The 27,786-nt window shown below is 40.5% G+C and overlaps 2 protein-coding genes across 3 annotated transcripts; one reads left to right on the forward strand and one right to left on the reverse strand.

Annotated features, from left to right (window-relative positions):
- Positions 1–6,847: 6,847 nt before the first annotated feature.
- On the reverse strand, positions 6,848–14,056 carry lins1 (lines homolog 1; the record flags this gene model as incomplete). Its single annotated transcript, XM_079340067.1, has 6 exons — positions 13,657–14,056; positions 13,156–13,245; positions 12,321–12,453; positions 10,579–11,148; positions 9,887–10,073; positions 6,848–7,586 (listed from the first exon to the last, which is right to left on the reverse strand). Exons 1-6 carry the CDS (start codon positions 13,951–13,953, stop codon positions 6,848–6,850), a joined length of 2,016 nt encoding a protein of 671 aa, XP_079196193.1. The 5' UTR covers positions 13,954–14,056.
- A 1,249-nt stretch (positions 14,057–15,305) lies between these two features.
- Positions 15,306–26,986, forward strand: asb7 (ankyrin repeat and SOCS box containing 7). Of its 2 annotated transcripts, none has more exons than XM_079340001.1 (5): positions 15,306–15,429; positions 16,638–16,734; positions 18,284–18,495; positions 19,551–20,156; positions 24,283–26,986. In XM_079340001.1, the coding sequence occupies exons 2-5, from the start codon at positions 16,697–16,699 to the stop codon at positions 24,420–24,422; spliced, it is 996 nt and encodes a 331-aa protein (XP_079196127.1). In that variant the 5' UTR covers positions 15,306–15,429; positions 16,638–16,696; the 3' UTR covers positions 24,423–26,986. The 2 variants fall into 2 exon arrangements, with proteins under 2 accessions (XP_079196127.1, XP_079196126.1); XM_079340000.1 differs by having other exon boundaries at positions 15,307–15,606.
- The last annotated feature ends 800 nt before the right edge of the window (positions 26,987–27,786 follow it).

A 27,786-nucleotide genomic window follows, 5' to 3' on the forward strand; every position in this document is an offset into this window, starting at 1 on the left:
ACAGAGCCTCCTCGTCCTGACAACAAGAGGAGGGAAAGGATATGTGAGGGCTACATTTACAGGTGAGTAAAAATTGACCAAAGTCGAACAAGTTGTTTCATTTTGGGCAGGGAAAATATTTTTCTCCTAAAAGTGTAATGCTTTAGCAAAAAGGAAGTACATTTTGTTACATTATTGAACAGTTCTTAGATTTGGGGTTTTATCATTTTTACATTTTAGGTAGTTGTTACATTTCTAGCCCTGACAAATGTGCACTAAAGTGCGCAGTATGTGCATGTGAGTTTTGTTTTCTCTTTGTCCCTGCCCTTCAAAAAGTCTGTGCATGCCACTGGACTGACAAATGATAGTGTTTAAGTTTTTTAGACGTAAACACTGCATGAAAAAAGGAAATCTTCCCAGAAGTAAATCAAGTATAACATCTGGCTTCATTGGAGAATTTGTCATCTATTCCTAGAGGCATTGTGTTGTTTATCAGACAGAGATATGAATATTGATGGCTTGTAGCAATCTGTTGGAGAAATTTGAAATAATAATAAACATAAACAAATTCTCCTTAAATATTCAAATAATGTGTACAGTCCTGTAAAGCACTCTGAAATGCTCTGTGTCTCAACCCCTTGACGCCTATTGTCGCAAATTTGCATCAAACCGCTTCCACTCCAAATGCAGCCAAGCGTCTGTATTCCTCCACTGCTGGTTGATGCACTTACAATACATACCTAGAAACCTTTTGCAAGCATGAGTTTGTCAAAGGACCAGTTGGAGACAAAACAACATCCGTTTGAGGTGCTATTGTCAAATCAACTTTCTCAACTTAATTTAGCATCTACTTGAAAGCAGAAACACATGTAAAAAAATGTTTTTAATAGTTACTACAAATTCACGTGTCAAGGGGTTAAAGGTATCGAATCAAAGAAGGGGCCTTGTCCTCCATCTACATATATTCCTTTTATTATTATTATGGAGTCTGGTCTGAAAAGTGTTTGATTTTCTTAAGTTAATGTATCAAATATTTTAAAGCCTCCATTAAAAGAACCAGCATCTATAAGAACAAATGAGAACAGTACAAAAGTCTCAAAGAAGTTAAATACACTATATCATACTGCTGAGTCAAGATCAAATATCCCCCTGACGTAGGCCATGGGAGCTATATGGAAATGTTGTGTCATGTTTAAATTCAGCCATGTTTGCTTCTTTTATTTCCCTTTTGCTCTGTGTGTTCCTCCTTTAAAGCAGTGTGACTTTGTCATACAAATCACATTCAAGAAACCTACATTTCTTATTAGGAAATATTTAATCACAAACTAGAAAGGTTGAAGCTCCTTTATGATAGAAGTGGATGTAAGAGAGATAGTGAGTGTGCACTTATACAGCTACAGTTACTGCAGTGTACACACAGCACTGTTTCTGTTTCCTAAACAAATATTGACCCAACGTCCCGCCCTACTCTCCAGATCACACACATGCCCATTACAACTGCTTTAACACAGAGTGTGTGTGTGTGTGTGTGTGTGTGTGTGTGTGTGTGTGTGTGTGTGTGTGTGTGTGTGTGTGTGTGTGTGTGTGTGTGTGTGTGTGTGTGTGTGTGTGTGTGCCAGGACGGCACAGGAAAAACAAACAAATAGTCCGACAAAATTGGCAAGACAGCACAATTAAATGAAACAGGTATATATATTCAATTAAATTATGTTATTTTATGGACATGTTTTTGTGGATACGGAAGCCCAAAGCGGACAAACCATCCATGTATTTTACTATTTCATTGTATTTACCCTGATAATACATTTGGGTTTTCTCCAGATTTTCATTGAGTTTTCTTCTCGTTGTTGGAGCTAAATAACATCCAGATCTTAATGTCTTTGCAAATGCAACAAAAGTTAAAATATAGCCATTGAGACAATTATCAGTAAAGTACATTACTAGTAAACCGGTAATGTACTCATAACTGTGCTCCATGGCTCTGATGGATATTCTAGTTTAACCTGACATACCCTACATACAACTTTATCTCCATGTTTTAGATCAAAATACTGACAAAGAGTTTTTCTCTCCTGAAAGATGCTATCTGTAAACTGTGCTTGTTTACATCTGGATTGTAGAGTAAGGAGTGCAGGCCTGTTAGCCAGAGCTTTAACCCCCATCTGTTAGCTGTGCTGCAGTTTGAGCGTGACATTTGACCAACATTGACAGGCAAAACACAAGTTGTTTTTTAACCGATTATTTCTACTGTTGACTATTAAAGGGTGATGATATTTAACCATTTAATCAATTAAATGTAAACGTCCCTATTGCAAGCAGGAACATTATGATCATGTTGAACTTATAGGACAGATATACTGTAAGCTAGAGATGGCTTCTCAAAATGCAAGGTTATGATTACAAATGTCCATGAGTAGAAAATAATGATTAGTTATTGAAACATTGTCAATGTATTTGTGCAATTAAGACAGTGTGCAGGAAATGGCCTTGTAATGTTCCTACATAAACACTACAAAGCCATCTCAGCTCTCCTTTATTCATTTGTCTTTAAACTGAATGTTTGAGACCTCTGATGTTATCACACTGACAAGCTGCTGGTCAGGATTTGGATTACAATCTCTGATAAATCATCCTAAAACCCTCCCTCCACCAAGCCCACGTATCAGCAGCATCTGAAATTCTCTTTACAGATTCTACATTCTACATGTAGAATCTGTACGCAGGGGTCTAGATTTTCAGCATGAAAAGTGTCCTGGTTTCCCTTTGTAGTATATTTGTAGTCCACACTGTATCAAACAATAATGTATCAATAGGCTTTGGTGTTGACAACAAAAAACAGACTGCGCTAATGACACGCAGTACCGGTCCACCTCCCATTGATGGTAATGTGATGAGGTTTTATTTGTCATTATAAAACAGCTATCAGCATAAAAGTTTAGTGAACAAACTGTTCAAACATTTTATCTTGAGCCACAAATCAGCTTGACACTGTGCTCGCAAAGCCATCCAGCTGTGATTACTGAGTTTTCTACAGCACTGCTATGAACCTGTAACCTCACCCATCAGCTTTCACACCACTAACACATCATCAATGCATATTCAAACACATTTACAACCTATCCCTTGACAAGGCGATCAAACTGACAGTTTCTTTTTCTGTCATCTCTGTTTGTGTTTTGGGATTCTGTCTTTACAAATGTGTTCATCTCCGAGCCTATGTCTTGTGCTTCCATAACTGTCTTTATTGTCCTCCAACACTCCAGTTTGTATGCTTTGAATTGCTGCACAAAAACAAAAAGAAAGGTCTTGGACTCAAAGTGCTGCCACATCTTCAGCTGCTTATTGATTGGAGTGAAAGCAGCTGAACGTTTGGCTGCACTTAGTGTCCAAGACAAATTTCTCCAAGAGGACAATAAAGCGTATTGTATCATATTGTATCGTATCGCCTCATCGTTGTAAGAAATCACCTCATTGTTGTGACAGCCCTGTTGTTTTTAAAGTGATATAATTGTTTTTAAGGAGGTGTTCGCACATCCCACTATCTCATGAAGTAGGTGCAACTGTTGATTGAAAAGAAAAAAAATCCTGCTCACTTCTCTTGCTAAGCATCGGCAATTTATTAGACAAAAAAACCCCACAATGTTTTGAGCCTGCTGAAACTTTGTCAAGTGTGATATCAGCCAAACTCAGGACTTTCAACTCTGGATTTACTCACCAAAATGTCTGACAAAATGAGACATTATAGAGTAAATAAAGTAAGCAATGTAAAGTCCAACCTACATGTTGAATACTCCTCAGGGCTGTTTTGGTCATTTTGAAACTTGAAGTTTTAAACACAAAGTTAAAACTGCAGAGTCTCCTTTAGTGAATTAAAGGAGCAGGAAAGACGACGTCAAAAGCTTTTTTTCATAACCTCAGGCTCCACAGTAACACAATAGAGCTGTTGACGCATCTGTTGTTTACAGCTTTACAACACATTAAAAGGAGATTAGCCTTCAGTATCAGTAGTCATTCCCCCTTTTCTTATAGCTTCGGGCCCTTCAAAGGTTACCTGAGGAACAGGTGCTTAACACAGAACACATCTGAAACCCACTCGACTAAACTGAAGCCAGACGTTCTGATCTAAAGTGGGCCCAGCTCGGCTCTCACAGTATCATTGTGTTGATCTGTTTGTGTGAGAACAGTTACTGCTTTCATCCTCGCTGGAGCTGTGACAGAGCAAGCTGAAAGCAAACTTTACCAACAGGAGCAGACTTCAACTTCTAACTTCAGCACAACCATTGACATGAAGATTAAAAACAAATTTCCCTTTCAAGTCGAAGAACAAGCACAACAGATTCCAATCACACCACAAGGTCACATAAACAAAGACTTACCTCCCCTCTGTGTCTGTGTCTGTGTCTGTGGGTGTGTGTGTGTGTGTGTGTGTGTGCTGTCAGAGCAGGTACAGGCTGCGTCCTCTCTGCTCTGTTTGCTGTGAGAGAAAAAAAACACAGAAAGAAATCCTCTATTCCTTCACTCCAGCGAGCAGACACACACTCTCTCTGTATTTGACATTCTTCATGTCACACCCAGCACAGGTACAATTACCTGAGATGCTTTTTTTCCCCCCTCCCCTTCAGGAAGTAGATGTAGGTTAGCGGATCGACGCAACACACACACACACACACACACACACACACACACACACACAAACACAAGCACTGCCCTGCAGGGATCCAATAACCGTTCCTGTATTGTGTTGCGGAAAACGTACAAAAATCTGGTTTTTCCACCAAACAAACCGTCAATAGAAAAACAAGGGGACCATGGTTGTTGTAAAACACTTAACATTTGTACTGTATACTAAGATTATCTCATGTAAAATAAATTATTCTATGTACTGAGGCTCAATAGTGTCTGAACTTGTTACTGCTTTAAAGTCTGACTTTTTAACCAGGGCATTGTAATGTTTGTCATTACTTTAACAGTTAACATGCTTTTCATTGTTCTATCTCTTATTGTATCGCTGTTGGGCACCTCTTGGAAAGTTTTCTTGCCACTCTAAGTTTCACTAAATAAAGTGTGACGCTCATGATTGATGAACTCTGGGTCGATGTAATACAGCGATGAATGAGGTCTTTTACCTGCTCTTTTGTAAAGTGTCTTGAGATAACACTTGTAATGAATTGGCACTACATGATTGATTGGTTGATTGATAGCTCTCAGGGCTATCTCCTGACGAAGATAAAGAATTTTAAAAAAGGCCAATACTACGTATTTACAATCTCTCTTGTTTTAATGATAATAATCAGGTCAAAACAGGTTCAATGTTCATGGATAGCATCTTCAGTTTTAAGTGCAACTTCAAAACCTTTCAAAGGTTCATCAGTTCTCCAAAGAGATTAGCCCTGACAAAATCTGTAGTTCTCTCGTGTGCTGACATCATGATGACACAGTGCAACGATTGGAGGGTTTGTTGGCTGTATGTGGGCTTTCAGTCAGCTCCGTCCCTCGGTGCGTTGGGTGTGTGGACTCACTGAGCAAACAGCTCTAGCACTCAGTGTCAAGCTAAATCAATAGAGTGCTTTGATGACTCCAAACTAATAATTAACATGATAGTCACACAGAAAATATGAATCTGGAATGTTCCTATTGAGTCAAACAAACTGTGTCAAAGTTAATGTAATTCTTACTACCTTTCCCTTTCTTTTTTATTTATTTTCTGTTTTTGTTATTTAGCATAGGCTATACACAAAGTTATGTGACAGGGAGGGAAAGGGGGTTATGATTTACTACGGTTACATGGAGGAGATGTTTGAGGGGTATTCCTACATGTTTTGTAAGACTGGGTGGATTTAAGGACAAAAACAGTCGAATCATTTGCGTTTCAGGCAGCGACGGCATGCTGCAGTGTTCTCCCTAAAACAGAAAATACTTCATTTTGGAGTTATTCAGGTTTCATTTTGCCAAAGTTGTTTTAATGACTTGATTTTTTTTTGCTTCTAGAGAAGAAATTGTAGTCCTACCTTCTCCGAGGTATGCTCTTTCTTCTCTGCCACTCCAAAATGCCACAGGATGAGGGTTGGCCATGAAGGCCAGTCTGTGTAAAAAAAAATTGGACTTCTGCCACCAAAACACCAGGTGCAAGCCGTGGGGGGGGGGGGCACTGTGCTTTTGGCATACATAGCATGGCATGCCCTCCTCGCTGTGTCTGAGCCAGGTGAGGTTTTCTTTAGCCATTTCAGGGCGAAACCACTGGTTCTTTGTTAATTCCGTTTATAATACACACCTATTGTCACTGCAGCAGAATTCCTATTCCTTGCCTTGACTCCTCCTTGTCCAAGAGCTCAGAACAAGTTGAAAACAAATAAATATCTCAGTTTCAACATCTAATGTTGCCTTTGTGTGATTTTGAAATCATTAGACTCTATGTACCAACTGTTTTGGAAATGGGACTTCACTTCACTAAGATAAGTTAAACCACAAGCAACAAGACAGATTTGTGTATATTATATTATATTAAATCTATTATCAGATTTGGGTTGTCATGATACCAGAACTTAAAATTTGTGTATGATTCTGGTAAAGATCAAACTATATTGACACTGTTTTAGAATACAATGGGATTCAAACTAGAAGTTCTAGACACCAAGTATTGGTCAATTTAAGGACTAAAAACTGCAGGCAATCTTCTGCACACTCACACATTTCCAATCGTTGTACTGCTTAGACAAGACATCATATTTTGGAAAGCTTTGGTTCTTTATGATTCTATCAGCCATGCAAATCAAAGATTGTATAGTTTTAAAGACAAAAACAAAAAATGACAACCTTAGTCTAAACAAAAGATTGTCTAAAAAACAAAACAAACAAACACTTTTTTTTGTCATGTTTTATTGAACTGGGACAGGTGCTGAGAGCTGTTCTCCACTTGTACTAGGAGCTTTATAAGAGAGGACGGGTTGTAAGGGAAAAGTTTCTTCGCATGCAGCCTGGTCAGCAGCGCCCTGAGCTGAGACAGACAGAGGACGGCTCTCTCTGAGGTGTCACAGCTCACCTGTCCTGACAGAGCAGCCATGCTTGGACCCGTTTGCTCACTGTGTAGCGCAGATGACGATGATGATGATGATGATGATGATGACCCATCTTGTTTCTGTCTGATAGGTCCCGGTGGTCCACTTATCTCCTGTTTGACATCGTCATCTGCATTTAGACGACTGTTCTCACAAACTGACATCTTCGATTCATCATGAGAAACCTCCATGTCCTCTGGACCGGACTCGTCAGAACTACCATACTGTACCAGACGGAGCCCACCTGGCTCCCCTTCACACTTTTGTTCCAACACATCCCCATCACATGAGACAGAAGAGGACCGCTGCAGGGAAAGACAACAGCCGATTCTTCCACATGCTGCAGAGAAGCCTGGCCAATCAGCTGAGAGATACTTGAGGTACCGAACAAGGAACTCCAGAAAACAGGTTTCTGTGGAGATGAGGAAGTCGAGGAGGATGCTGTGGTCGAAGGAGACGCTCTGGAGCAAAAGCAGGAAAATGCAGTGAGGGTTGTTACCAGAGGCACAGGCTGCCTCCAACTCAGCCGAGTCATCCAACCCAGAGCACCGCCTGCAGGCAGAGACAGGTATTGCAGTTTACTCATTCTGAAAACATGACACTGCAGCACACCTGCACAGGCTGATTTCACTAACAGGTGTTTGTTCTGTCAATAACATTAGGTCACATTACACATCTGACTTAACGTGTTTCCCTACATACCACAGACATTGTTTTTTAGTTTGCAAAATGGAAAATCTGAGCATGACTTATGAAGTTATTATCGTGCGAGTCTCTTAGGAAGGTTAGACTCTTCAGTCAGTGACTGCAGAGCACTTTAACACTGTCAGGCTCTCAGAACAGATACAACATTAGATAATGTGTTTTAGGATATTTTTAAACTCAAAATTCTTTGATTCTAAAAAAGATTTTTTTTAATTTCTTATTTTTGCTTAATATCAGATTTCTCAATATTCTTCAGTATTTTATAGTTTAACATATTTCATATTTGATCTTCTCTTTGATTGCTCATATTTTTCATGAATTTCAAATGTCTTCTTTAAATGTTTCTTTTCATGCTGTTTTGACATCTTATGTGAAACTCTTTGACTTTACCTTGTTGCTGAAATGTGCGATATTAACAGACATGCCTTACCTGAACTTAACCACATATTCTATTGCACAGCTATTTGAATGTGTGAAGCAAATTTCCGTGACATCCCGTCAAATCTGTTGTATTTAAGTATGTTTTCTTCCCAAGGCCTGGAAATAGCCTTTTCCAAATTCTGAGATTACTCTAGGTTTTTCATGACCATACGAACCCCTTACACAGATCAACATATATGTAGGGAATCTGTCAAATGTGTGTTTTTCTCAAAGAGCTAAAAAGATAAGCTAAGATACACTTTAAGATTTGCTAAAATTATTGTATTTAGGTCCTGACAGATTCATGTGCTCTGAAAAAGAAACAAAGAAAATCTGTCATTTGTAGCAGTTGTAAAAACGTGCAAAAACTTCAACCAATGTCTGCATTCGGAGTTCTATGAGCCAATCATGCCTCCCTGTCGCTCGTTCTCTACTGCATGCACGCACGAGCCCACACTCAAAGCATGAACTGAAATCTGCTTCTGGTTCAATAGCACTAATGCATATAAGTGAGGGGCGTGGCTTCTGAGGGAAGCCACGCCCCCCCCCACCATTTATTGCAATAGGTTGCTGGGATACCTAGCGACAAGCTAAGAGGCTAGCTTCGTTTTATAAAAGCTTTACAAATTGCTCTACATTTAACAGATCTGTATAAGAATATGTGCATCTATTTATGCATTTGTAATTAGTTCTGCAATAGCTCCATTATTACTTTCCTGTGTTGGTGTGATCTTCTTCATGATCCCGCCTGATGTGAAAAGTGGTATGGAGTGTTTTTTTTATCATCGCTGTAAATTGCTTCATAGTTTGAGAAGGCTCTCATCAACATTAACTTCTGATACTTTAGTCTAATCACAACCTTTTCAAGACCAGGGACACTCCTAGGCGACTAATTACCAAGTTTGTTAAACAGACATTTCAGTTCAGCCTAAAGGACAAGACTGAAGGCAAGAAAACAATAAGAGAACCGTCAAACCTGAGCTCAATTTATTTATTTCATGCTAAATGCGACGCCTTTGATTTTTTAAGTTATATGTAAAACATATTCAGCTTTCTTTATTGTTTGCAGATCATGTTGATAACAGTGAACTAGATGGGATGTGATGAAATATTGACGCAGCCATATACTGTATTATTGTCATTGACACGCAGGAAGCAATGACTGATTTGCTGGTGCCATGTTTCAGTATTCTAATAAAATAAAGGTGCTCTGTACAGGTTTCACTGCCGTTTTGACTCACTGATTCACCACTCAATGACTTCTTATGTCATGCATGAGGATAACGTAAGAGTTAGTAAATTTACTTCAGCAGACTGTGGCAGTAAGGGAAGAGAAGAAGAAGACGGCAGGATCATTTCAGTGAGTGGGGAAAAAAAGAAGTTCAAAGATGAAGCTTGATAAGTAGAGAAACTGACAACATATTTCAGTAAAACATGCATTAAACCTTTTTTAAGTGCATTTTTATAATCTTCAGTTCAACAGCTATTGTGATTTATCACTCGTTTGCCATAACTTAATATTCAGGAATCTATTTATATATAACCTTTATTTAACCAGGAAGAGAAACTCATTGAGATTAAAAATCTCTTTTTCAAGAGTGTCCTGGACATTTCATGATATTATTATTATCCTGGGTCACATTTAGCATATTATGTCATATTGTACTATGAGTTACCCAGAAATTCCCATCCCTATAAATTAGACACAGTCTGTTCTTGTTATCTACCTGTGATGCAGGAAGATGGAGAGAGAAGCTTTGGCCGCCTCCATCATGTCGTCATCCTGCTCTCCAAACAGCACGCTGATCCAGCAGCAGCGGTGAGTGAGTGCACTCAGCTGGGCGTTGCACCTCCTCAGGAAGACCCACAGACTCTGCAGAGACCCAGAAACCTTAGTGGCTCTGCTCAATCCTGCTGTGAGAGGACACAGGGAGGCTGTCAGCATAGAAACACGGCTGTAAGCCATGGGCAGTGCGCCCCCTGCTGTAGATGTGCTGTATCAGAATTTCTCCCCAAGCTTCATTGCTAACCTTTCAAAAGGCTACAGCAGTCATGTGTGTCACTAAAGTGACTGATTTATTCTGAAACTACAAAACGTTGCTAAAATCATTAGCAACGTTTTGGTAACTAAAAACATTGCTAGTGTTTTTGAGCAGCGCAGACAGTGCAGGAGTTTGCTTGCAATTTTATTTTATGGACTCATTCCTCTCCTAGAATTCTACTTTGTTTTTGATAAGCAAACTGCACACAGTGTTGTAACAGGGAGCTGTTCTTTGATGCCAAAAGGACTTGAGAAATGACAATATTTCTCAGTCTGTGAATCTGAATGGCCCACCACCACTGTTGTTATTTCTCTCATGGCAAGTTTTCGTTGAGTTGAAGTTTTTTGTTTGTCATGATTATTTTCCTGTGATCTTACCCGTCTCAGCAGCTGATTGGATGTAAAGCTCTGTTGACTTGAGAAGCAACAGACTGACAGCTCTCAGCACCACACAGTCTGGCTTCTGGTCTTCATCATCTCTAACCGCCCTGGTTCCCCCAAAGAACGAGGCAGATTTGACTTGAACAGTTTCCAACCAACCAGCAGCCACTGCTGTCAGCACACTGTGAGCCAGGTGGTTCATATCAGAGCTGAGGTGCTCATGTTTCAGCCTGCTGAGCAACACGTCTCCTGATGCCCAGTCCTCTCCAGCCTTCTGCAGCACGGCTCGCTTTAAAAGCAGCAACGCTCGCTTCTTCACAAAACCCTCTGAGGAGCCACTGACTGTTTCCAGGAGAGCTGAGGAGTGAATGTGTGTTATTTTTTGACTCCTGAAACACAAAGCAGCTCCAAAGATCAAAGTGGACGCAGTCAGCACCTCCAGCAGCTCCAGCAGGAGGCAGAGTGTCGTCCCACGGTCACACTGGGTCCCTCCGTCCTCTGGAAGAAACTTTGAGCATAAAGAACTCAGGGCCGAGTCAAAGGCTGAAAGGAAGTCCCCAAAGATCTCTGATGAAAGAAAATGCATGCATTAAAAAAAAAAGACTAATTACTCAGAACAAAGACAAATCTGCAGGCAACCTTAGTCACTACTTTCTTCCCATGACAATATAATTGGTTAAGCTTTATGGTCATTCAGTGTAAATAAATATATTAACCACTTCCTTTATTAGCTCCATTAAGAAGCTGTAACTTCTGCAGTGCGTTGTGTTTTAGTAAGTTTGGGGTTTTGAGCTTAAAAGAGGCGACTGTAGAGTAAACGACTGATTGATGGAGAACACCAAGCAGATATTCAGGCAGCACACTACATAAATACACTTCTTACAAACTCTTTGCCCAGTTTAGGACAAGTTTGAAGTTGTGATTTTTTTAATTTTTTAATTGTTAAATATTTATTTTTGGCCTTTCGCCTTTATTACAGAGAGAGGAAGGTGGATAGAAGCGGGGAGAGACATGCGGGAAAGGAGCCACAGGCCGGATGCGAGCCCGGGCCGCCCGCGCGAGGACCATAACCTCGATACATGGGATGTGCGCGCTGCCGCTGCGCCATCAGCGCCCCGTGATTTATTTTTTTTTTTTTTTTTTTTTTAAGAGGATAAATTTCTAGCTGTCAATTTAGTGAACTGAATCTGCAAAACAATCAAGAAAAGTGTCATCAGCGCAACAATTTTACAATTTTGATCTGATGAGTTAAAACATTCACATTAGAAATTGTGAAAATAGTCCACCGGCTTCAGGAACTCCATTTGTCATAAGGTGAAATAATGTTGACACATTGCAACCTATCAGATCAGAACTTTATACTGTATCTAGTGTTAAAGGATGAGTTGCCATCTCGTAAAAGTATTTGTTGTCATCTAGTGCAAGGACGTTGTTCTTTAGAACGATGGAAGTCGCAGACATTGTGCTTTGCTCAGACAGGACCATAGCTGACATCTTTAAACTCTTAAACATTGCTGTCAGTACTGGCTGTAATAACTAAGTACTGTAATTGAAGAACTATAGTTTGACTTTTCATCTTCTCCCCCTGACAATTTGTATAAAGACATGTGTTAAATTACTCATAATTTTTGGGAGACTGATAAAAAACTGCTTCACATTGTGTCAGACAGTCCTGTATTGTATAAACCAAACCCAGGAAATCTTTGAAATTCAGTGAGTTGATGAAGTTCTGATTTTACCTTGATGAGTTCCTTTAAGAAGTTTTTTGCAAACTTCAGTCAGTGACCACAGACAGGCGTCCAGCTCAGCACCGGGGAGTGATCTGTGAAATGCCATCACACACGTTTGCCTCCAGACTGAACAGATGGTTCCCTTAGGAATCAAAGAACAAGAATCAAACATTCAATTTCAGAACAGAGTACAATATGTATATAACAATGTATTACAGGCTCTAAGCCCAATAGGAAGACATACAGCATATAAACAGTTGCATAAACAATATGTCAATGCCAATCCACACAGTCAATTATTTATCTCTCTCTAAACCCTTTTACCATTCTGCATGTATCTGCTGACATTTCAACTTTGTATTTAGAGTCCATATTTTTTAGAAAACTTCTATGGCATGTGTTCACTGACCCTGTGTCGTACATTTCATGTGTTTCATAAAACTGACTTTAACAAACACTAGACCTGTCACAATGCTAGATTTATAAACTTGCAAAAAGTTCTAGTTAAAATTAAGCAATATACATGTTATGATAAGTCCTAGGATTCTTATGTTGGGTGATTTTTTGTTTTGAATTATAACCACACTTCCAAATAGTTTGGAGGTAGTGTCAAAAAAATGAACAACACAGAAAGTAATGTTTGTTAAAATTGTTATTTTGGGGCTTTAGAAAAGGAGTCAGTAAAGGATAGTGAATAGAGTCTGAAATCTGGGAGAGAGTGAAAAATAATATGCAGCTCAGGCTGATCCATATATACAGGCTTTGGAACAACTTCTTTTTCACATTCCTCTTTCAAAATAACGGACTTCCAAAGCCTTTTTAAAATGCAAACAACTGAACTCACTGATGTTTGTAGAGAGTAGAAAACACACGTTGACACACTCTTAGCAGCCAGGTGTGAGACGATCAGATCCTCAGAATGGAACTGAAGCACCTGTAGAGAGGTGGGACATATTTGTTATAGTAGAACATAATAATAGATCAATCAATATCGAAACCAGTTTCAAAAACAAGGCAACAAAACAGAAGTTCTAGGCGCCCAACATTGGAACGTTTATTGTTTTTCATAACCAAAAGTTTCATGAAAAACTCCTGCACACGGTCTGCTTTGCACAAAATGTTGGAAATATTTTGACTAGATGGAGGGACTGGAAAGGGTTTTCTTCGCTCATCCTCCAAGTTTTGCATGCTTTCTCTCTCTTTAGTTTTAAAATATGGCTGTAGATCTGTAGTTTCAGTACTTTAAAATACTATTTAAAACATCTTGCATGGATAATTTTCGTTTAGACAGCCTGAGCTCATAGCAATCCAGTTAAATGTTGATAATGAGTGTAGAGTCACTTACAAGCTGAGACATGAGGTCCCTGTCTCCAAACAGCAGCCTCAGCATCTCCTCACAGTATGACGTCACCGCAGGACTCCAGCTCCGTGACGTCAGGCCGGAGGCAATCCTGTCCACCAGACTCATGCTCATGCAGGACCGCTCCACGTTGTTGTCATGACAACGCTGTCTCTCCTCACCGGACACCGGTCCGCACACCTCGGAGAATATGACATCCGCCACCTCCGCTGCGGACAGGTCCGGGCATCGGCCGGTCAGGAGACACCTGTACACCTTTGTGAGCGGGGGTCCCTGCTCCATGCTGCTCGAACTACCGGATTCACCTGCCACATGATCCACCACCGGTCATGTGATCAATACGGAAGAAACAAGATTTTTTCTTGAATGCTTCTTCTTCTATGAGGTTTAATGGCGGTTGGCATACATACATGTTGCATTACCGCCCCCTACTGACTTTTAAAACGCTTGATAGGTACAGACCATAGACTGTACAGACTTATTTACAAAGTCCACCCATGGTGCTTCCCTATGTTCTATGAATAAGTCTCTGAGTCTGTGCAGGATCTTCCATGAGTGTTCAGTCAAGTTCCTCTCTGGTAATATCCGTGATGTTCATAAGCCTTATTACAGCATCCAGCACATTTTTCAGTCTCTCTGACTTCCTCAATGTCTACGGTCCAATTGATTACCAAAGCCTTAATGCAAAAAAAAAAAAAGTTTTCTGTCCATGCAAATTATATTTCACTTCACAGGCTTTCTGTGCTCATTTTCCCGATGTAGGCTACTGTCAACCCTTTTTTTTTTACCCATTCTTTGAACAGCTTAGGCATAAAAAAGTCCTTCCTCAATTCTGAATTTTAATTAATTAATTAGGCCATGTTCACCTCCTAATCCTTTGGGACAAATGTAGAAGCACCATCACTTCTGACAAAAATACTGAAGTGAATGAAAACAACATAAAAGTAAATCAACAAGATAATACACCAATATGACACAAAAAGGGACAAGAAAGCCACAAACCAAAAGGGAAGTGACTAAATAAGGTACATATAATAATAAGTTTTAAGTCTAAGTAGAAAGGCACTCATGAATGTATACAGTATTTGTATATCTTGTACATTTAAACGAGTGTCAAGAATTGATCAATCCTAAGAAAGACAGCCTATAATTCATGCATGTTGCCATCTAACTTTTATGAATGTATATTCATTCAGAAAATACAAAAAAAAAGTTATTAAATGAAAATGCCAACATTGTGTCCTCTGTTTAAAAAACAAATAAATGTGACGTAATTTGCCTTTTAATCAAGTGACGTGGTCTTACTGTTATATAAAGTTTGGTAACATACATTAATTTAATATACCACACTGGTTTTTTTTACAATGAATAAATTGTTGTTATCGTGTTGGAAGAGGATCTAAGCTAATCATGCACACATTTCTATTGATTATGAACTGTATCACAAAAACAAACAGTTCTGGTGTCTCTAAATGTGCTTTAAGTGACAGGTTTCTGCTGCAAATTTAATCTTGTTGAATTCATGTGATTGGGCCTTGATGACATTGATAGTCTTTAAATGCATGTACTTTTATTTTGGAAGTTGGGACACAAGCCTTTCGTTATTGGCCACCGAAGGTGGCAGTAACCGATGATGTCTGACGTCAGTGACGTGAAACTCAACCGTAGAAGAAGAAGGCGCTGTGTTTTTATTCTGAAGGATTGGAGGTGGAAGTTTTATTGTTTTTGCTGGAGGGTCAAACTTAAAGAGACTTTGAGGTAAAGCTGATGGTTGAACAGCGACATGAAGCTCAACACTGCAGGGACAGACCTGTAGTGAACTTTGAGCTGATGTTGATGAGGTGTTTTCTTTGAGGTGAAAACATCAATGCAGCTCTGCCTGCTCTCATTCTTCCGTCTGATTGGCTGAGTTCACCGTCGGCTCACTGTCTGTCAGTAAGTCTTTGTTTTACTTTTATCAACGCTGCCCTCTATGTCAGTAAACACACGAAACCCCCTTCATATCGATACAAGCTGTGTATTTACTTTTACGTGTTTACACTGAAAATAAAATGACACCTCAAGCTATCGAGCTGCCGCTGAGTGCGTTAGCTTGTCGGCTAGGCAGCGTTAGCTCACAACCTGGGATAATAAGAGCCGAAATGAAAACGTTTTTATGAAGGGATGTGGTGTAAAATATGGTATACTTGTGTGAAACGTCTGGTTTTCATTTACCATACCTGGCCAGCTCAGTTTGTGTTAATTGTCGTTCTTTTTTTCGGATTATGTTAGCAAATGCAGCCATTCTTTTGTCCATTGTTTTTCACGTTGAAGCTAGCGACACAATACTAATGTTGGATGTGTTAGGTTTCAGTCAGCTTCAAACCCGTGTTAAACAGCTTTAAAGAGAGATGTCTTTCTGAACTAACTAACAGGGGGCCTGTCATCTTACTTTATTTGTTTTTACATTTATGTGTGGTATAGAAATATATTCATAATACCATTCTAATGTGATGCTTTCCTTTGTGATTAAAGGCTTGTCAAAATTGTCGATATTTGTCGAGCCTACGTTTTTTAAAATGATCCAATATTTTACTTTAATGATCAATAGTATTCTAAGTATTCGTGTCTTACCATAAATATTTAAAAACAGCTGCACACTGTTTAATTGCACTAAAACGTTTCCAGTTTTTTTGCAGGAGTTTGTCTCCAAAGTTTTATCCAGACTATGATCCACAAAGAATCTACCTAGTGTTGGTGCATTATAGGACTTTTTTCCCCCACTGTAGCATCAAAATAGGTATTGATACCTTCAACCAAAACAGAGAAAAAGCAGCAATGATCCATTAAATTACACGTCATTAAAAAGTGACATTTGTCAAGTTCTGTACAAAACTTGTGCACTGATTTCATTCTGTTGGTTGGGCAGTCATCCTGTGTGTGCAGTCTGCAATCCTCTCCTCACTGCTCGCTCCTCTTCTCCGCAGAGTTCCTCCGGTCTCCCCTCTCTGTGGTGCAGCTGTATATTTACAGGTGCAGCTCCGATATGACTAAGAGAAGCACGTCTCTGCAGCTTGTCAAAAGGTACGTTACTGTCCTCCTGCTTGATTTAGACTCTGATCCAGGTCAAGAAACCAATGGGACATTGATGTACCTGAAAGCGTAAACATTGCATGGAAAATTTGCAGTTTATGCAACTACGTCTCCAAAAGATGTTTCATAAGATGTCAAAGGAAACAGGACGCGATGATTTTCAAAACATTCAAAACCATGTTTGATTATAATGTGCATGCCAAGTAGATGTTGTGTTTTTTAGTGAAGGCCTGGCTGATTTATACCAACCACCTTTCTGGACGCATTACACCTGTATGGCTCCGTGGAAAGAGTCTTCCAATACCTGACCTCTGTACAGTCCTGGCTTGTCACTCCTTGATTTAGCACATAGTGAAACGTTAAATGAGACTATGTAGTCCCTAAACAGTTGAAAAGCTGACATCCTGCAGGAGGAGAGATGGAGGGAGATCAAGTGGAGCTGCATGTTTCTTCATAAACTTTTATAAATAAGCTTGTTACAGCGTTACTTAAAGGCAGCGTAGGTAATTTAAGGTATTGTTTTTGCTCCCTCCAAAGCCACGCCCCTCACTTACATGCACTAGCGCCATCGGTCCAAACACAGATTTCATGCTTTGAGTGTGGGCTTGTGCATGCCTGGAGTAGAGAGACTTGATTGGTTCATTAACGCGTACCGAGTGCTGACATTGATCAAAGTTTTTACAGGTTTAAGGCTGCGACAGATCACAGATTTTTTTCATTTCTATTTCACAGCACATAAATATTTAATGGCTGTCAGGACCTAAAGACAATTTCACCCCAAAATCTTAAAAACTGTATCTGGAAAAAGATTCCTACGCTGCCTTCAAACGCCATCGACTTTTAAAAAACCAAAAGTCATTGTGTGAGCTGCAGGTGTAGCTGCTCAAAGTAAACTAAAAGCAACACATCCACTCTGTTATGTGGCTAAAGAATCAACAAGCACTTACTTCATTTCAAGTGTGGACCTGTCGTTGGACCTTTATTGTTACCATGATGAGAGTGCAGCTTCACGCAGCAGACAGAAGAAAAGTAAAATCAAACCAACAGCACGGAGCTGCTCCTCTATGTGGACGTGTTTGCACCTTTGTATCGTTCATGCTTATGTTGGTGTCGTACACTTGACCGTGAGACGGAGCAAACAGCGGGGTTAGATGGAGCACTTAGCCTCATCCCTCAGTCCTCTGTTGGGATAAGAAATATGAGAATGATAATATCTCCACAGGTGGACAGTTATGTAGTCTCTCATTAATTTATCATGACGTTATGAGTATTGATTTGAGTTTCATTGGTTTGTCTATTATTTATGTTTTAGTCTTTATCAACTTATAGTTCAAAATGTTGTTGACAAAATGAACACTGCTCAAGTGTGCATGAGTTCACTGTCTTGTTTGCAGGGTGCCTGTTTACCAGGTGTGCCTAGGACTCCAGGAAAGATTTAGCTGCTCCTGAAGTGTGGGACTTGTAGTTTTTGAATGGTAGACTCAGAGGCTGTATTTCAGCAGAAAGCCTCTGATGTAAACTTTCCCTCCTAATGTGACAGGATGCTGAACCATCAATGCAGAAGGAACCCCGAGCTTCATGAGGAGCTGCAGATTCAGGCCGCTGTGGCAGCGGGGGACGTCTACACCGTCCGGAGGATGCTGGAGCAAGGATACTCGCCGAAGATCCGAGACGCCAACGGCTGGACGCTGCTGCACTTCTCTGCCGCCAAAGGAAAGGAGAGATGTGTGCGAGTCTTCCTGGAGCATGGAGGTCAGACACACACACACACACACACACACACACACACACACACACACACACACACACACACACACACACACACACACACACACTCACACACACTCACACACTCACACACTGTCTCTTTTTATTAAATTGAAGAGTTTTCTGTCCTAACACTAGAGGGCCCTATAATACAGAAGGATTGATAACTATGGGAGCAGAAAGACTTTCAAGTGTTACATGTAGAGTCAGATAACGCTGCCCTTCAAACAAAATGTAGATTTGTATTAAATCTTTATCTTCATGTTCTCCTTACACATATACATTAGATTATACATAGTTTGATGTGTTTTTATCACATCAAACTTTAAAATCTGAAATATGTTGCTGTAATGAACTCTTAGTAAACAGAGGTAGTTTGAGTTAAAGACCTTGAGTCGAGTAGTAATGACAAAGAGAAAACAGGTTTTTATAGTTGAATGAAAAGAAGAGGGGTGGTATCAGTGACCTCTGTTGTTAGGCAGACTTCAAAGTTTAATGCTGAACAGAGTCTAGACCAGAGGTTTCTAAACTTTTTAGCCCGCGACCCCCAATATAAAGAGGCTAGAGACTGGAGACCCCCACTGTCCCTGGAGGTGCTTCAAATAGTTGACATTGCACACAGCCACTCACACTGTTAGACCTGTCCAAACACTGGTATTAGAAAACCACACAATAGCCCAAACACCATCATATTTGGTATCATATATTTTAGAGCGCTGCTGTTTAATGTGTGTGAGGGGGATAATGAACAGATCTGCTCCTAAGAAGCACAAACAATCACAGAAATGAACCATTAAGTGGTTTTATTGATGAATTTCAAAAGACCTGATTGCTCTGTAAATTCAAGAAAAGTTCAGATTTTTCTCAGATTAGTGTGCTCTAAACTCTTCTATAGTATTAATCTTATGTTGTATAATCAGGTCAGAATTAAAGGTGTATTTAGTGTGGGTGAGTTAAAACCACACATCACTGAGTCTCAGAGGAGGACATTCAGAGTTTCAGCTGATCAGTCTGTAAGCTCCTGTTCTCTCTGTGTGCAGCCGACCCCACAGTCAAGGACTTCATCGGAGGCTTCACAGCTCTTCACTACGCTGCCATGCACGGGAGAGCGCGCATCGCTCGACTCATGCTGGAATCGGAGTTTCGCAGTGACATTATAAACGCAAAGAGCAACGACGGCTGGACGCCGCTGCACGTGGCTGCCCACTACGGCCGAGACTCGTTCGTGCGCCTCCTCCTCGAGTTCAGGGCCGAGGTGGATCCGCTGAGCGACAAAGGCACCACGCCGCTGCAGCTGGCCATCATCCGCGAGCGCTCCAGCTGCGTACGGATCCTGCTGGACCACAGTGCCAACATTGACATTCAGAACGGCTTCCTGCTGCGATACGCCGTCATCAAAGGCAACCACTCGTACTGCCGCATGTTTCTGCAGAGGGGAGCGGACACTAACCTGGGACGCCTCGAAGACGGTCAGACGCCTCTGCACCTGTCGGCCCTCAGGGACGACGTGTTGTGTGCCCAGATGCTCTACATGTACGGGGCCGATATCAACACCAAGAACTATGAGGGCCAGACACCCGTCGCTGTCTCTGTTAGCATGTCTGGGATCAGCCGGCCATGTCTGGACTTTTTGCAGGAGGTCACCAGTGAGTCACACATACACACAGACACACACACACACACACCCACACCCCTGTTCCACTCTGGGAGTGAGAACAGTAAACTCACACAGTAAACAAAGTACATGTATAGAAAAAAAAAAATTGTACTAGTGCTAATAACACGTTTGATAAAACTGCAGCTCTTCTTCTTTGGGCTTTTTAAGTAGATTTCTCGAGTGATGAAACGGCTTTAGAATAATCACAAAATATTCCCTTACAGTCACCGAGTGGCTCACATTGTTATTTTAAGTGACCCAACATTACAGAGAGGATCTTTAGAGAGGTCGACTTTATTATTTTTTCAATCTTAAATAACAATGACTTTTTAATCCTCTTCGACACCTCCTGTTTTAAAACGATTAAATCTCTGTAATGTTAATGATCAACAGTTTTGAAAATGATCAAATCTTTAGTCTTACTGTGACCAACGCTGAGAGAAAGAGAGACACACCTGTCATAAATCTACAAATACATCGGCATCTTTTTTTTATTTTTAACATTGATAATTTTTGTTGTCGTTCAAAAAGACAGCTAGTCAACTTTCCAACACCAGAGGTTACCACGGCATGTGCAGGTACGACGAGACAGAAACACCTCTGGGTGCTGACGTAAATATTTGATGGCTAATGTGAGGACAGTTTTGCAGAAATGTTTCTGGTTGACGGCGGAGAGTGTTGGACTTGAACGTGAGTCTGAAACCTGGTGAACCTCTGCCTGCGATATTTCACGTGACGACTGTGAGTCTCACTGTTACAATCATTTTAGCCGCTTTAAATATGAAATTCATCTTCATTTAAAAAGAAAAGAAAAAAAAAACATCACAATGTGTGAACGTGTTATAAATCCTGCGGTGACACAGAGATGATAGTCGACGAAAACTCAATCCTGTTTGAAGCGGTTTAAAACGTCTTTCAGTGACGGCCGTAGAGACTTCTCACATGACTTTCAAACAGACACGAGCTCGCTTCATTTCAACCAGAAATGTACAAAAATTTAAAAAACCTGCCTATAAACACCAGAATTCTCCTTTACTTTGAAAGTGAACGGTACGATTTGAAGGCAGAGTATGAGCCCACGTGACCCGCTTGTTCAGTCTGAGTAATGAAAAGAAATGTGAGGGACGGGTGGGCTGATTCCCATTTAATGCAAAAAGTGACGAAGGCTTTTTTTTTTCTTTTTTTTTTTATTGTAAGCTGAGAGGGGGGAAAAAAGTGAGGCGTGTAAAGAGAGAAACACGAGGTTATAATGAGCAGTGTTCAGTCGCAGAACAATCCCAGGTAGGACGAACAGGAGAGCACATTACCCGAAGCATTCTGATTTCAGGGAACAATGGCTGCATTCCTCCTGCCCTCTCAACTTTGATATCAAAGATATCAAAGGGCTCTTCTCTGATTCTGACAAGGCCTTTCAGAGACTCCGAACCCTCAGACAGATCACATATCTGCTGCCTTATTGATTACACCTCTGCTCCTGGATTAACTCATACACCATGAAAGGGCTCGTCCCACACCGAGTGACAGGCACCCAGCTCTTTTCAACAGCCGCACACGTCAGTGCTGCTCCCTGCAGCTTTTTCTCATGTCACCCACTGAAACAGGACCTACCTCTCTGTTTTACCCCGAACCTGCTCGCTGAGTAGACGCAATGGGGGGAAATCTACTAAGACAGTGCAATGACTATTTTCCCAGCTCCCTGTGACTCTGAGCATGGTAAGAGTGATGGATAGTGGAAGGAAGCGGTGACACTTAAAGCAGGTTGACTGGACAGTTTGGAGGCTGCAGATGATTCTCTGTGGGAGAGATCGATCTGAGCGTCTCTGGCGTTTGAGCAAGACACACCGACATCATAGTCTTCTTACTCACCAGGGCTTTGATTCTTTCACTTTGATCTGGACTTAAATTGTAAAAAAGTGTTGGTCAACTATAGACTATATCTGGACATGCCTCTCGGGTATATTTCAGGCCTCCCAGGTATATTTTGACGACTATTTTTTGTAACTTTTTTTCCTCTGTAAGAGATCGCCATCTGAGATCGATGAACTGCACACGCTCTCACTCACACTCTGATTGTTTTGAGAGTCGTCAGTGTTCTCTGCAGGTGATCAGAGAGACAGAGCGATCTCTTTAACTGTAGGTCTTCAACTTATAATTATTTAAATGTTTTATATTTTTCCTATCCCTTTTATTTAAAAAAAAAAAACTGTTAAAGTGAAACTATAAATCATGATTTAAAAAAACCTAAATGACAAACTAAACGTTGACTTTTGTTCCAGTAAAGCTTTAACAGTCCATGAACGAGCACACAATACAAATAGATGTTCTACAGCGTGTCTAAAAGACTGTTACTTTGATCAGGTTAATGTTAAAGCTTGTTGTCTCGTTGGCTGATCATCGCTCTGCTGTTCCTCAACAGGTCAGTTCAATGAATCTTTTCACACTGGGTCAAGATGTAGGAGGATGTTTCAGATGCTATATGAGTACAGTGAAGGTCAGTGGATGACCTCAAGTGGACGGTTTAATGTCAAACTGTTCATCCCACACACACGCACACACACACACACACACACGCACACACACACACACACACACACACACACACACACACTCGGATTTCTTTCCCCGTGTTCAGGTCATTCTGTGCCCTGATAACACGCTGCACTTCCTGGACACACGGCTGTTCTTCCTGACTGTTTGCATACAGCTGATAACACGATGGGTGGGAACGTTAGCTGCATGTGGATACATGTTTGAAAACTGTACCAGAAGAAAGTTTAAAGCTTCATGTTACATTCAGTGGTAACGTTCCCACTGGAAGAAGACAAAATCAGAATTGTAAAATCTGCGATGACTATAAGAGCTGCCTCGAGGTCGCACAAACACTCCTCCTTATGTACTTCTGATTTACATCAGAAGATTTTGATGGCTAGATTTCATACTTGTGGTTTGCAGTGATACAATTTAGATTCACGAGGCGGCAAATTCAGATTTTCCTCGGGTCCGTTTGATGTCTCACGAAGTAACATTTATGTTTGGTGACCAGACTGAGATCAGACGAGGAGACGTCAAGGTTTCCAGTCTATTGCTACAATTCAGACAACGTGCAAGAAGACTGTCTGAATTATTCAGTGATGAAAACCAATCATTATCTGGTAGGCTGTGAATCTTTTCAGTCAGGATTTAATTCAGAATTGATTTTCGATTCAAAGTCTACTTTTGAATGAGTCCATACTTCAGCATGTACTCCAGTCATCTGTCAGACTCTGTTTGGTGTTCGACTGAGTTAAAGAGCCAGATTTGGCACTTAACAGAGAGTGACTGATTAGACTACAAGGAAAAATCGATTTTTGAAAGTTATGAATCGATATTAAACCTTACAAGAGAAGAATCTTGAAGAAGAAAAAAAATTGACCTCAAACTACCCAGTATTGGGTGTCTCCGACTTTTTTTCTGTTTCTTGCTTTGGTATCAAATCAGGTAACTTTACGATACTAGTAGTGTTTCAAAGAATACAAATCTGGTATTGTCATTTTTAAAAATCTATATTTTCACATTTCAAAAAGATTCAGAATCTTAGAAAAGAAATGGATTTATTTTTGCCACACCTGGTGGGAATGATCCCAACACAGGCGATCATAAGAAACCCTTCGGTCTGCGTTTATTCAGCTTCAGTTTGGTGAAGCTTTCACGTCACACCTTTGATGTTCTTTGTCTGGAGTCATAATTATTCTTCTCGTAGGTTTTTTTTTCTTTTCCTGCAGCTGACGTATCAACATCGGTCACTCAGTGATCTTAACTGTTAGAGGAAGTGGAAAAAGAAAAGTGTAGATTTTTATAAAGGTGTGTTTCTCCATCACTCATGGACGGGGCTTTCTGAGCTACAAGCACAAACTTCAGACCACTACTTGAAGGCCAAAAGAAGAAGAACAAAACTACAGTAGTCAACATGAAATGTTACATTTGACCATCCAGATAAAGTTCTATTTGATCCTTTCAATCAGATGCAGCTCATCTTCAAATAGCTTCAGTCATTTAACAAACATGCTTTAATAAGCTTCTCCTCAAGCGTTTGTTTTTCCTCTTTGTGTAAAAACATCATTCTGTTCCTCTTTCAGGACAACCTCGGACTCTACAAGACCTCTGTCGAATGAAAATCCGCCACTGCATCGGCCTTCAGAGCTTGAAATTCCTGGAGGAGCTACCGATAGCGAAGGTCATGAAAGACTATTTAAAACACAAGTTTGACAACGTGTGAACAAAGAAGAGGAGACAAAAAAAAACTCTGTGCTGTCATATTTAAAGACTATGCAATAACCCTGCTCCTCGTGTGGAGGAAAAGCCCACAGGTCTGAACGAGCTCAAGTCATCCAACAAAACACCTTCTCATGATTCTTCATTTTGAGCCGTCTGATCTCAGAAGAGGTGTCGAAGAAGTCCACCTCGTGTCAACAACTCTTAACAGTTCCTGTCAGGAAAAAAAAAAGGAAAACCTCAATTCAGTGGGGAAAGCATTGTTGCTGCGGTTACCAAGGAAATGTGCATGTCGCTGGGTTGGATCATGTAGTTTAACGACTCCCTGACTTTGTTTTCATGATTCAATTTGAATCCATAAATAGCCAAAAAGCACTTACGATGTGCACAGTGCCAACTAGTCCAGCGTCTGTCCTGCATGAGCAGATCATGTCGGGTTCTGGAGTCTTCTTTTTTTTTTTAACTGTAAAGTGGATTGAAATGTGAAGTTCAGGACCGCTACAGGGTGCTCGAACAAAGTCAGGGTGTGTGTGTGTGTCTGACACACAGTAACACGCTGGATTGGATTTACTCAAATTTAAGCATTTCAATACCAAGTGCTTTTAAACGAGTCACAAAAAAGTCAAAAGTGTCACAAAACTACACATCTTCAGTCATGTTTTCAACGCAGGCTGCTGGAAACAAAAAAGAGAGAGAGAGAGAGAGAACAGCAGTTTAGACAGTCCGCTCTCTCTCGCTCGCTCGCTCTCTCTCTCTCTCTCTCTTTGGGTTGAAGATATGACGAAAGATCCTGACTGAAGCATCAGAATGGGAGCTTGTATCTTTGGCAAGAGAGATGAAGTTTTTTGTGTGCTGCAGTTGGTTGGTTTTTAAAAACAGGAAATGACCTAATATTGGGCGTCTAGGACTTCCATTTTTGTTGCCATGGTATCGTAACTGGTATCGATATGGTTATGTTTACTGTAATTGTATCCGAGTTTAAAATTCTGGAAATGAAGACATCCATAACTCAAATATTGTTTCGAAGAATTCCAACATTTACAAACCTGGGATGTATTTAAACATATTTGCGTCAACATAAAGTTTCAGGACGACTTCAGTTGAGAATTACACGTTTATGGTTTATCTGTCTGATTTGAATTACTCTTTAAAACTCACACAACGGTACAAATGAAAGAGGATTGAGGAATCAGTAGATGAGCCACTTGTGTGAGATATAATCCGAGTTATTGTAAATCAGACTGATGAATAATTCTGTTAAAGAAAACAAACGACAGCTTTTACAGCCAACAGTCACTCTGATTGAGGGATCCTTTCTGTAAGCTTGTCAAACTCTTAGATAACAATCTGTGCCTGTCTGGAACTAAATAAATAACTTTTAGTGGACACTTAGATCGGGCACCAGAGTGTGTTCTTCTTATACCCATCTGTCAAGTCTCGCCGCTTTGTACGACTCTGGACTTCGGTTTAAACTGTCTTCCTGTGTGAGAGTTTGCATTTTCGTTCATCGAAGACCACAACATGCAGTTTGTGTGCAGCTGTTCAGCTCTGATAGTGACATCTGTTCTCACCATGTGGAGTCTGTGATCCTGCTAGCTAACCTGTACGCTCGCCGAGCTGACCGTTTACGCTAACGTTGATCGTTGTTGAAGTGGAGACGCACAGCCGGCGAGTCTCTTCTCCTCCCACCTCCTCCGGCCACTTCCAGGGTTTATTTACTGAACCGTGAACCACCCTTTTCTGTCAACGCACCATTATGACCTCATGAGGGAGAATAGATGGTAACGAGCGGCGCTGCCTGCCTGGTCCACATCGCTTTGTATTCCAGCACGCCTTGCGCAGTGAAGAGGCGCTTCCGTTTTGTAATTCACCCCCTATCATTGTGTATCGCATCAGGTGACATGCAGTGGGTGATGGTAGCAGTTATTGTTGTGGTGGGGCATGACTCAGCATTTTATACTGGTCGTGTTGGTTTATAGGACGCAGCCAACGTTTAAGATTGTCAGAGGTGTTTTTTTAACATGCATATTTTTTATTTTACCGTAGATCTCAGGTTTAAAAATAATAATTTCACACAAACATTTTGTTTCATAATGACACGAGCAAGACTGTGACATGCTCATGTTTTTGTGACCTCAGTGCAATGCTTCTCTAGACCGACTTGTTCTGCTTTCCTCGACCAGAAGTTCTCCAAGGAAAATATGAATAAAACAACATTAACACTATCTCGAGAAGCTACAGTCGATGTAAATAAGTTACAACAGATATTTTTGTAGAGTTTATTTAAGCAATGACCTCTGGTATTCTTAATGTATTTAAAGTTTGGAAAGTGTCGTGATCTGTTTGGTGTGAATTTCTTTTTTCTGTGTGTCTGATTGAAACGCTTTGTTGTACAAAAATAATTTGGAATCAAGTGTTTTATTTTGTCGTTTTTTTTTCATTTTTAAAGCAGAAATGTTGGGTGCTTTCTTAAAATTCATCATCTCTTGCAGGAAACTGTCATGGAGATTATACTGTGAATTTTTCATTTTGACAATTTAAAATAAAATGTAGGATTTGGGGCCTGAATGCTGTCTACACATAATTGTTTTATGTGTGCTTTGTCTGTGCTTGTGTTTAAACTAATGAAGGCCCTGCCGTTGTTTCTCTTTTTCCCTGTTCAGCAGCGTTATCATGGGAGTTTTGTTTTAATATTTTCAACTCGCATGTCAGTCTGTTCAGGTAAACAGAGAAACGAGACGGGCGGTGTTTAACACAGGACAAACACAAAGCAGTGTGTGATGTTTAACAGAAATGTACTCACCTCAGTTACTCACATAAGCTACGACTTAGTTTTTCATGACAAATATTCCTTATAACGGGAGTGGCAGGCGCCACCTCCAGCCCCTGATGATGTGCTTCAACGCCAAACATTCACTCATCGCTCACTTTGTTCGCCACACCTTGCTTGTAACGGGTCTTTGTGGCACCGATCGAACAACGTGCTGGAATCATTTCTGTAGAGGTGTTTGGTCGATATTGACATGATACTTTCAAACAGTTGCTGCATATTCGTCGGCTGCACATCCATGATGAGACCAATCTCCCGTTCCACCACATCCCAAAGCAGTCTCTTTTGGTTTGAGATCAGGTGACTGGAGGCCATCTGAGTACAGTGTACTCATTGTCATGTTCAAGGAAGCAGTTTGCTTTGTAACATGTCGCGTTATCCTGCTGGAAGTCGCCATCAGAAGATGGGTACACTGTGGTCATCATGCTCAGGTAGGCTGTGGGGTTTAATGATGCTCAGTTAGTACGCAGGGACCTTGAGTATAACTTATTTGAGTTTCAAACTTTTGTATTCCAACCAGTATGGTCATTCTCCTCTG

This window comes from Symphodus melops (assembly GCF_947650265.1).
Source record: "Symphodus melops genome assembly, chromosome: 3".
NCBI lineage: Eukaryota > Metazoa > Chordata > Actinopteri > Labriformes > Labridae > Symphodus > Symphodus melops.

Excerpts from the sequence above, each read along its gene's own strand:
- asb7 (XM_079340001.1), top strand. The coding sequence starts at position 16,697 with ATGACTAAGAGAAGCACGTCTCTGCAGCTTGTCAAAAG. Across the intron at positions 16,735-18,283 it reads TCTCTGCAGCTTGTCAAAAG|GATGCTGAACCATCAATGCA; the intron begins GTACGTTACTGT and ends CTAATGTGACAG. Across the intron at positions 20,157-24,282 it reads CTTTTTGCAGGAGGTCACCA|GACAACCTCGGACTCTACAA; the intron begins GTGAGTCACACA and ends TTCCTCTTTCAG.